The sequence below is a fragment of the Miniopterus natalensis genome, chromosome 10, assembly GCF_054644295.1.
Source record: "Miniopterus natalensis isolate mMinNat1 chromosome 10, mMinNat1.hap1, whole genome shotgun sequence".
NCBI classification, from domain to species: domain Eukaryota; kingdom Metazoa; phylum Chordata; class Mammalia; order Chiroptera; family Miniopteridae; genus Miniopterus; species Miniopterus natalensis.
In genome coordinates, this window is record NC_142090.1 from 36,521,356 (window position 1) to 36,533,027 (window position 11,672).

Consider the following 11,672-nt stretch of genomic DNA (forward strand, 5'->3'; position numbering starts at 1 on the left):
TAATCTTTATTTAAATGTCTGAGCCCCTTTAAAGCTTTTCTAGTTATAAGTGCATTTGTGCCTTCTTCCATGCCCTGTGGAAGCATGTGTCTGCATGTGCTTGTGTACATACACAGTTTCACATACACACACACTCTGACTTGACAATCCAGAGAAAAGGTCATCAAAAGCCCTGGCTGCTCCAAGAACCTTGGAACAGGAGCACGTGAGGTCTGGCATGCCAAGACTGGTGAAGCAAAAACTTAAGCAAGGCTTCATGAACTCATGATCAAATTTGTGTTTCTTACTTGATCTGCTTGGTTGCCCAGGACAGACAGACTTAGTGGATCATGTGGCACTCACTTGATAAGTGTTCATTTGCTCAGGTGTACATACTGTTGCAGAAAAAGTGTAATCTGTGTCTCAGACCCCCTCCTAACAGCACTGTGCATTCCACCTGAGACGGCAGTGGTCTGTAGTTGAGTGCGTGTCATTATCTCTCCCTAGAGACCTTTTGCTCTTTTGGCTGCTGTCAGGCTGCAGTGGTTAGAGTAACACTGGAGAAGGTGCTGCAGAGGAATGTGGTAGAGCTGGGCCGGGTGTCTCAGCTGGTTGCACCATTGACTTTGTGACTTTGGGCAGTCACTCATCTTTGAACATCACTTTTCTCATCTGTACAAAAAAGGTTAGGCTGTTTACCAACCAGGGCACCAGTGGAATTTTTGATAGAACAGTTCTATGTTGTGTGGACTGCTCAATGTGGGCCATTTTATGTGGCGCTTCTCAGACATGGGGACGGAGCTTTCCACTCCCCATTTGCAGGAGCCCCTGGAGGGGCCTTTCCCTGATTGAGAGCCAGTGGACTATTAAGTTTCCATCTAGTTGCAGAATTGTTTTACGCAGTCCACTTGGTTGGAGTTAGGGCAATATTGCCTGATTGTCCTAGTAAAATGCTAGGGGCACACCAAACTCGAGGTGCCTGTGACTTGAACCCTTTCCCCCACTCTAGGCACAGCAGAATCTAAGTGATTGAAGTTTTACTTCTTACAACTGCCTTTACCCACACACTGCTTGGGTTCTATAAAGTGGGAAAGTGTAGGAAGGCAAGAGATTACAAATAACTTGAGAAACAATCACTGAGCAGCTTGGAGGGGCTCTTGTTGGGGAGAAGGTAGCGTGTGCTTATGGAGTATGTCTTCCATGGATATAGCTGCCCAGCAGAATAACACCAAGGACTGATGTCAGCTATGATAATTATCATAAATGCTTTCTGAGCCAATCAGTTACTATTACCCAGGCTTTTTTTTTTTTTTTTTTTTTTTTTACATTTAGTATGCTCTCAGGGCTGCACACTTAATTCTCACAACAATCTCTAAGATAAATAACTTATTTTATAGATAAGGAAACTGGAGTTAGGAGTGGCTAAGTAATTTGCCTAAAAAATAAAGCCATGGAAGTGGGATTGGAACCCAGGAGGTGTGTTTGCAGAGTTGGTGTTTTGGACAGGGTTCCATGGTTGTTATGTCAGTCACACCACATCTAACCCTCCCTGCTATCTATTGCTTCCCACTGCGTATCCACCTGGTGGTCCATCAGTCATTGTGGTTGAGGGTTGCCATCTCCATTTGCCAGAACATAGTTCTTCTCATTCAGCCCACTGCATGCCCTGCACGTATTAATCTGCATCATCTCTCATTATTGACTCCCTTTCCTTTCTACTTTCCAGTAACATTTCTTTCCTTTTCTCTTGACCCCAGAAGACATCTCAGCCAAGCCCTGGTGGTCAGTCTTCATGCAGCAGCCAACAGTCCCCCATCAGCAACTATTCCAACAGTGGGCTCGACCTTCCTCTGAGCGAAGGAGGTGGTGTGGGAGACCTCAGTGCCATTGATGAAACCCCAATCATGGACTCGACCATTTCCACAGCAACCACAGCTCTTGCTCTACAAGCCAGGAGAAACCCAGCAGGGACCAAATGGATGGAACACGTAAAACTAGAAAGGCTCAAACAAGTGAATGGGATGCTTCCACGACTGAACCCTATCCTACCCCCTAAAGCCCCTGCGGTCTCTCCTCTCATAGGAAATGGTGAGTTCTGTGTCAGACCTTGTATCTGCTCAGGGTTTTCAGTCCTTCTAAATGCAGCCACAACACCGTGAGAGGAACTGGACCCTTGGTTTTATGTTTGCTAACTTTTCCACCAGTCTTAAAATTATGCTGCAGTCATACATATTAATGCTGCCTTCCTAGAGAGTCCATATTTTAAAAGCTGGAAGTGATAGGATAATGCTGAAACAAAAAGTAAGAGTATGCATGACTCATATTTTGATGTTGAAATCATAACTATTAGATCAGGTGAAGAAATCCCAGCAGCGGAGGCATCGGTGGTCAGCACCTGTCTCTTGTTCCTACATCTAAAAGTAGGAGGCTAGCAGCCACCTTACAAATGTTTGTCCAGTTCAGGGAAAGGTAAGCAACCTTTCACACTGTCAGCCCAAGTCAGTTTTTAAGTCTGAGATAACACTGAATGCCTGGAGCACATTCCAAGGGTGAAGATTGTGTGTTACAGTTTCATAGGATGTCACGGGAAGCCCTTAGTGTGAATGTGAAATCCTGTAATGCCTTCAGCCTGTAGACATGTCTGTAACTTCAGCGCTGTGTATTTCATTCTGCCCTTGGGCTTTTCATTCTGCCCTTGCACTAGGCCTATGAGGAACTTAATTCATCCAAGCAGTCCTTACTGGGGGGTTTTGTGTGCTTTTTTTTAAATATATCTGTATTGATTTCAGAGAGAAATATAGGAACATCAATGATGAGTCATTGATTGGCTGCCTCCTGCATGCCCCCTGCTGGGGATCAAGCCTGTAACCCTGGCATGTGCCCTGACTAAATTGAACAGTGATCTCCTGGATCATAGGTCAATATTCAACAGTGAGCCATGACAGCCAGGCAGTCCTTACTATTTTAACCAAGGGTCCCAGAACTTTGCCTGTGAGCTTGTAAATAAAGTTTTATTGGCCTCCAGCAACACCCATTCCTTCAGTATGGCCTGTTGCCCTTTGGTGCTGCACAGCACAGTTGGGTAGTTGTGATGGAGACTGCCTGGAGTGGGGAACTGAAAATAGTTACTACCTGACCCTTTTACCCTTTGCTGAGGCTTATTTTAAATCATCCTGAAATGAATTCATCTCTCCCACACTTTCTCTGCAGGCACCCAGCCCAGTATCAGCTGTAGTTTGGGCGGGCCCATGACCCTCCTCCCAAATAGAAGTGACTCTTCCTTGGTGGATGTCACCATGCTAAACATGCTCAACAGGAGGGACAGCAGCACCAGCACCATCAGCTCTGCGTACCTGAGCAGCCGCCGCTCCTCAGGCATCTCCCCCTGCTTCTCCAGTCGGAGGTCCAGTGAGGCATCCCAGGCCGAGAGCCGGCCCCAGAACGTGAGTGTGGCCGACTCCTACGACCCCATCTCCACTGATGCCTCACGCAGGTCCAGCGAGGCCAGCCAGTGCGATGGCCTACCCAGCCTGCTCAGCCTCACACCGGCCCAGCAGTACCGCTTGAAAGCAAAGTATGCTGCTGCCACTGGCGGGCCACCACCCACACCACTGCCCAACATGGAAAGGATGAGCCTGAAGACCAGGATGGCCCTGCTTGGGGATGGCAGGGAGTCCGTGGGGGCCCTGCCCCCTGTCCACCCTCCCAGGAGATGCAGTGACGGGGGAACCCACAGTTACAGCCGGCGGCCTTTGCTACCCCAGGACACACTAGGCCACAGTGTGAGAAGAGCCAGTGACCCGGTGAGGACGGTCTCGGAGAATCTCTCCCTGCCCAGGGTACAGCGTTTCAATAGCCTAAACAGCTTCAACCCTCCGGTTTTGCCTCCATCGCTGGAAAAACGTAATTTAGTGCTTCAGAATTACACACGGCCAGAGGGTGGTCAGTCCCGCCACTTCCGCTCCTCTCCATGTCCTCCGAGCATTACTGAGAACATCACCCTGGAGTCCCTGACCATGGACACCGATGTGAACCTGAACGATGAGGATTTCTTGCCTGATGATGTGGTACAGTATTTAAATTCCCAGAACCAAGCTGGGTATGAACACTTCCAGAACAACCTCTCTGGTGACAGCAAAGTGCCCCATGGGCCCAGCTTGGGAAATGGGCATGGCAACTTTGACCAGCCTGTACTGCCAGATGGCCATGTCAGCCAGCAGTACCGTGAGCTAGAGCAGCCTTGCTCTGAAGCCAGCAAAGCCGACCTGCCCATCCAGTGGAATGAGGTCAGCTCTGGCAGCGCTGACCTGTCCTCCTCGAGGCTGAAATGTGGCCAGCGGTCCGCAGCGCAGCCAGCTCGAGCCTTTGGGTTATATAACAACATGAGTGCCCACCCACAGAATCTCTTGGGGAATGGGGCTGGCCCACTGGGGGTCTATCAGACCTTTGGGGAGCACGGCAGCACCTATGGTGGACCAGAGCACTTGGTGGTCCACAGTGGTGATACTGGCACCAACAGAAACGTCTTCCATGAACAACCCTGTAAAGCCCAACAATATGGGAACTGCCTCAACAGGCAGCCTGGGGTCCCCGGCTTGCTTGATGGTACCTGTGGTGCTGGGATTCAAGTGGCAAAGCTGAGAAGCACCACCATGCAAGGGAATGGGAGCCAGCCAGATTTTGGCCTGTTAATGGTGCCCAGTGAGTCAGCTGGCAGCACAGTGAATGGTATGCCAACCAGATACCCGGTGGGACAGGGATACTTGTCTCATCAGATATTCAGTGATGGCATGCACCACCAGGGGGCAGGCCGCCCCAGGCAGCAGATGCTAGGGCAGGTTAGCGCTACCTCACATATCAATGTATATCAAGGGCCAGAGAGCAGCCTGCCAGGTCCTCCCAGCATCGGAGGCCAGCTGTCAAGCTTGGCAGCTGTCAGAGACTACCAGCCATGTGCTGGCTATGGAGGCAGCAGGCGCCAGGCTGTGCCGAGGGCCAGCCTCACTCTACAGCCAGGACAGCACAGTGACACAAGTCAGACCTGCAGGGTCAATGGCATCAAATTGGAGATACAAGGGCAGCCCCATCAACTCTGTTCTAATGTGCAGAGTTACTCTGGTCAGTTCTATGACCAAATCCTTGGCTTCAGTCACCAAGATATGAAAACTGCTTCATTCCCTATTTCAGAAGCCAACTGCCTGCTGCAGGGGGCCAGCACTGAAAACTCTGAATTACTTTCCCCAGGTGCTAACCAGGTGACAAGCACAGTTGACAGCCTTGATAGCCATGACCTGGAAGGGGTGCAGATTGATTTTGACGCCATCATAGATGACGGGGACCATGCCAGCTTGATGTCAGGAGCCCTGAGCCCAAGTATCATTCAGAACCTTTCCCATAGCTCCTCCCGCCTTACGACACCACGAACATCTGTCCCATTGCCAGCACTGTCTGTGAGCACCACCAACATGGCCATCGGGGACATGAGTTCTTTGTTGACCTCCCTTGCAGAAGAAAGCAAATTCCTTGCAGTTATGCAATAGGCTCTAGGAATAAAGGACTGCCAACAAACGTGAAACTTTAGGAGTTTAACAGATTAAATTGAGTCAGTTTTTTGCTGGTTTGTTTTTTTAGTTCTGTATGTATTTTTGCAATCTCATCTCACCTAACTGGGATGTGTTTCAAGTATATTCCTTTTATGGAAAAGGACTCTGAGAAACCCTAAAGTATTCTAGGGAGAAACTGTCTTCCATTTCAGTTTGCATCAGTATTGTTACACTCGAAATACCCCTTTTTAAAAAAAATGTAAGTCTGCCCCCTTTATTAGTAAACCAGTATAAATGTGTGATGTGCATGTTCTTCTTTCTTTTTGAAGAGAGATCAGATGAAAGGATGTGACATGTTTCTCTGTTAATAAAAGAAATAGGAGTTGGTATGCCTTTGACCAAGGGGTTAACTCCACCTTTTAAATTTTTCTTTACATATGTTCAACGTTAGTTTTGTTTTTTGTTTTTTTAATCCCCATGTTGGGCACAAGAATGGATAGTGAGTTTAAGAATCTTTTGTGGGTGAATTGTCACAGAGATCACAGATTTTTGACATACTCCTCACCCCTAAAGGGCATACTCTTAACCGTGGAAATTTGGGGCTCTTGAAATTAGTTTGCTTACAGTTTGGGTTTAAAATTCTCCCTGTCCATAGTGTGCTTTGGGGGGTATGTCTGTATGGTCAGTTTTCAGTTATCTACTTTGCCTCCTCTCCCTCTTTTTTCATGAACGTTCAGTGCCGTTCAGCATTCCAGTGAGGGGGGAAAGCCAGTTGATGACACTCAGGCATGTTGCTTCTTTCTTCTGTTCTGGTGAGAAGTTAGATGGATTGTAGATTGAAGCTGTTGGGTAGAATTAGTTTGGGGAATATTTGTGGGTTTGCTGTATTTGTTGATTAGTTCCATCTCTACCATTATCATAGATAACTGAGAATTGATTATATGATGTAGTTCTAAGTATATAGGTATTTAAGCAATCCCACAGCTGGCTGTCATTTACATATATTAATCCCACTTAGTGAAGGACTGCTTCTATTCTAAGTGCCCTATTTTCAGGGATTTATAAAATTTAGTTGTATCAGGAAAAGCTCACATACAATGATAATTGGAATAAATTGCTTCAACTATTTTTGTTATTTGAGATACTAGGTAGGATGTTTAGTAGCTGTGTATGGATGCCTTTGTATACTCTATTAAATGCTGCATACACTGAAGAAGTTAAATATCCTATGCAGTTAGTCCTTAACATGGGCTTAATCTGTCCTTTTGTTTTGGATTAAAACATTTAAAAATTTAAAAAGTGCAGCTACTTCCCATGTACAGTGGATACACATAAAAAACATACTTTGTGTGCACAGAGTACATGGATTATCCAGCATTTTACATTTAAAAATATGTAAACTATTAAAATATTAACACCTAAGACTGTCTGCTGTATTATTCCCACTGATCCAAGAGTTGGATTTATCCAAAGTGGCTCATGGATCACTTGTTTAGCTTTTTTCCTTTATTCCTGCCATTTAAATTAGCTTTAGAAAGGCAAAATCAGGTACAATAAAATATTAGATAATGGAAAGAATGTTAGGACTAGCCTATTTTTCTCATGTTTATGGTCTCTCATTTGGACCAAGAATCTCAGCATGGAGGTAAATAAGACAATTGGATTTGCCTTCAACTGGATGTTCTTGAGATCAGCAGAGTGATGCTGAGATTTATCTTCCACATCCTGCCAGCCTCCCACATAGAGCACCTTCTTTTAAATCAAAGGATGAATCTGCTTTGGAACAGAGCCCAGAAGCCAAAAACAGCTACTAATCTGAGCCCAGTACAGTCGAGTCTCTACCACTTTTCAATGGGAAAAGCAAGGCTTTTTCTGTGTTCATCAAACAGGTCATGATCTGGTCACAAAAATCAGTGATCCATTCCATATATCTCCTTTTTCCAGGAACCTCAAAATCCCCAGGTCCTGGTGTTATCTTTCATGCTGTTGTGGTTTGGCCCAATCTCTGTCCTCCTCTGTCTACTTTCCTTAGCAGTTCCTGGGTGGGACCCACATTTCTCATTTCCCATAACTTCCCATATCATCTTTGCCCCACAAGGAAGGATGGACAGCAATTGGGATAAACACTGTTGTCATCTTGTGCCTCTGCTTTTTCTTCTGGTTTCAGATGATTCTCTGGGTTGCCCTGTTCCTTCATTTTTTTCTTTTCAAACTTGTTTTCCTTCCTACTGTCTTCAGTGCAGTATGTGACTCCTCTCAATCTGGAAATCTCAGAAGAATGGATCTGTTGTGACAGTCAGTGGCAGGAAGGTCTTCTGGGCCATTTAGAAGTATCCTGTCTGGACATGGATCTCTGTAGACTTGGCGTCTCCTGTAGCAGGACACACCTCCAGCCTCCAACCTTCTCTCTACTGAGTCACTGTTGTTACATCCTACTTTATTATGCAGGCTCATACATGGTATTTCTGTTTCACATCTTTGTTAAACATGTTTTTACATGTCAAAACATTTTTGTTTTATTTTCTATCTAGACTGCCCCTGCTCCTCACACATCTGCTCATCCTCTTGAGCCACAGCATTTTGATTCTTGCGATGTATGTGCCTTATTTTATGTTAATCGTGTCAATGCAAGAGACCCTTTTGTGTTGCCCAGTCAGAATTCAAAGCTGCATGCTCCCCATCCAGCTAAGAGTACACGATTGTAGCCGAATCTGAGCTGTGTTGTAACCTGGTTTCCCATGTTTTGAACCCATAGGAGGATGTTCCCTTCTGACAAGTTACTGTTGTGTATCCTGCAAAAGTGTAAGATAAAATACAAGTTCATTTTTTTCACATTTTTAGATTTTTAAAAAATAAAATGTGTAATCCTTTTTTAAAAGAAAGACATGTAAATACATTTAAGTATTGTAGGCATAGTGTCCGGATGTGACTGGCCCCGGGCCTTCCTTGCATCTGCCTGCCTCCAGAGCGATGCTCTATGCCCACCTCCAGCCCAGAGTGGGGCAGCCACAAATGGACTCGACTTTTGCTTTCAGAACCACTTAGTCCTTTTGTAACAAAGAGAAAGAACAATGTTTCTTAAAATGTCAATAAAAACTCTTTGTACTGAAAATTTTAGTGGTTTGCTTATTTAATTTATAGATGAATGGAAAGAATGCTTTCCTTGGAAAAATCCAGAGCCTGTGTTTGGACCAGACCCCCCACACAGCAAGCCAAATGCACTGGTGCTCAGAGACCCAGATCCTTCATCCCTCAGGTGGAAAAGGGGATGCCTGACACTCCCTGCTAGGGAGAGTGCGGGGCTGTGCCTGGACACGCTGCTTGTAACCATGATGGTTTTTCTTAATGTTATGCTTTGCCAAACTGTATGTGGAAGGATGTGAATAAGGTTTAATGGTTAACAACTTGTCCCTCTTTTATATGTTACCTTCTCATTTCAAAGGGTGTAAGGTAAAACACATATTAACAGAAAATCTGACATGGTATGTCTACTTTTATGTGGCTTTTAAAAACTTACTTCAGACAAATGTAAATGACTTACCTCATTTGTCTTATATTTTCTTTTCAATATTATTCTCCAGATTGCCGTAAAAGACTCCAAATGGGTCCCCTACCTCTGTCTGAATAGCAGTAGATGTCCTTTGAGCGAGCAACCAAGGGTACTGGTAGTCTATCTCAGGGCTACAATGATGGGTGAGGCCCTCCTGCACTCACCTGCACAAGTACACCTGCACATGTCCCAGGGAACTGCCCCTCTAGTATGTGATGAAAGTCTTCCTGTTCTGCAGTCATAGGGATGCGCCATGTTTTTCTAATTCACAAGGGAGAATTTTCTACCATAAACCCCAAATTCTTTGCTTTCTTAACTAGATCCCTCACAAAAGGTGTCCAAATGAATTCTGAAAAAAAAAAAAAAAAAAAGAATGTATGCCCTTAGGTATAAATGTTTAGCTTATGAAGATTTATGCCGTATGCAAGTCAAAATAAATAAGAAATGAGGCTAATAGAAAGGAAAATGAGGAATGGGGTGCATGATAATACAAACCTCCTGTAAGCCTGTGTGAGCAGGCACACAGATACAACACAGAACTTTGTTTAAAAGTGCCTCCTATGAAGGAGACTTGAAGGCAGCAGAGTATGAGGTACAATGGTGGAGCTGCAATCCATATGGTATCATAAAGATTTATTTTAAGTAATCTTGGGAATTCAAAGGTTCTATTATATATTGCCCAAATAAGAATATAATAGAATAGATGGAAAAATTAACCCACTGCCAAATTGTCATATTCATCCCTTTTTATGCCAGGGTTTTCTCTTCATTGACCTGGTAGTGTTTCCCCTTTGGTTTTACTTTATGTTGTATTTACTGTTCCAAATACAATCTAGGCTCATCCTTCCTTTAATATTAACTTTTACTTTTGAATGGCATTTTACCAACATAGACCTAGTTTATGCCTTCTCTACCTTACTTATTCAACCTCTTCACAATTTTAGAAATAGTTACAGAACCTAAGTTGTTTTTAGGCTTTTTTTCTTTTTTTACATTGTGTGGCCACAAGCATTAAGCTCATACTCAGCCAACAGAGGCATGGCCTCTTAGGTTCTACAAAATTTCTCACCTATCTTGCATCTTGGACTTATTCTCATGCTGCTTCCACCTTCCTCAACACCCAGTGGTAGATTATCATAGTCCTGGCCTTCAGAGAGCTTAGAGTTTTTCTGGGGATATTGCATAGACAATAGTTGCATATTCCATTAATTCATAGCACTGCTGGATATCTAATATTCCATTCACATTCCTTGATAGGAACTCTAGACAAGAAGGTGAATAAAGCCCAGTGTGCCCATAAGCTTCTAGCCCATTAGGAGGGACAGACATAACCACAAAATACAATAGTATGCCATATGGAAGATGCTCAAGGGGAAGTTCAGTATGGGGCATTATCCATCTGAAGTGTATATGGCAGGACTAATCAGCCTCAGCATTATGGACGTTTTGGGGCAGATATTTCTTTGTTGTAGGAGACTGTCCTATGTACTGTAGGATGTTTAGTGGCATCTCTGGCCAATACTCACTAGATGGCAGTAATATCCGCCCCCCCCAAGTTGTAATCACCGAAATGTCTCCAAGGCATTGCCACATGTCCTTCATGGAGAAAATGGTTCCAGGTTGAGAGACTAAGATTTAAAAAATGAAAATAAAATTAGAGAAACATACTGCAGGCAATATGCCCAAAAGATAAATTTAAATCCAGACCCTGACTTGAGAGGCTTTGGTGCACGGGTGACAGATGAAGCAGGTGCTAAGAGTGCCATTACCAGCCCAGTGTAGAATGAGGATTGAGGAATGAACCCCGAGGAACACTGGCCCCATGAACTAAGAGAAGGGGTGAGCACATGTGAAGCAGGGCTGCCAGAGGAGGAGAGGGAGGTCAGGGACAGGAGAGACAGCATGCTCTAGAAACAGGGTAGAAAATTTCAGGAGGCCAGTGTTGTCAAAAACAACATGTAAGTCTAGCAAAACAATTGAAAAATACTAGTTTTGAAAGTTAGGAGACCCTGGGTAACCATGGGGAAACATTTTTCAGTGGGTGGTTGGGAACAGAAACCAGAGCATAAATAGTTGAGAGTCAAACAACACGATACAAAGGGGATTTACTGATTTAGCTTTTAAATAGCATTCCACATTTCATTACATTTAAGATACCACCAATACTAAGACACATGTTTCTCTATGTTCCTGCTAAGAAAGCAAAAGCACTACAATTAAGCTATGATACAATGCTTCCTATCTTCTAAAAGATATTCTACAATTCACTGGTGTTACCAAGGTGGGAAAACTATGCACCTCAGAGGGTTTGAACTCCATATTTCCAAGGGAAAGGAAAGAGGTAGTAGTAGGTCAAGGAGAGGTAGATGGATTTTTGTTGTTCCCATTCCTTCTCTCCCTCCCTCCTTACCTTCTTACCTTCCTTTAATGCAAGAAGCTTGACCCCATTAATCATCTAATAAGACAAAGGCAGAAGACAGGAAGCTGTTGATATTAAGGAGAACAGAGATAACTGGATCATGGGACAGATCACTTGACCTGGAATAAGAGGGACAGAGGTAAGCAGAGCAGGTTTAGACAGATATGTGGTATGCTTACAG

General features: G+C 44.4%; 1 protein-coding gene across 4 annotated transcripts in view; it reads left to right on the forward strand.

Moving 5' to 3' along the window:
• Positions 1–8,634, forward strand: part of GLI3 (GLI family zinc finger 3) — a 310,853-nt gene extending 302,219 nt beyond the window's left edge. For 3 of the 4 annotated variants that reach the window (XM_016213240.2, XM_087821074.1, XM_016213242.2), the window contains 2 exons: positions 1,737–2,067; positions 3,190–8,634. In XM_016213240.2, the coding sequence (XP_016068726.1) occupies positions 1,737–2,067; positions 3,190–5,519 (2,661 nt within the window). In that variant the 3' untranslated portion in view covers positions 5,520–8,634. The remainder of the gene's footprint in view (positions 1–1,736; positions 2,068–3,189) is intronic. The other variant, XM_016213241.2, reaches the window with a different exon arrangement.
• The last annotated feature ends 3,038 nt before the right edge of the window (positions 8,635–11,672 follow it).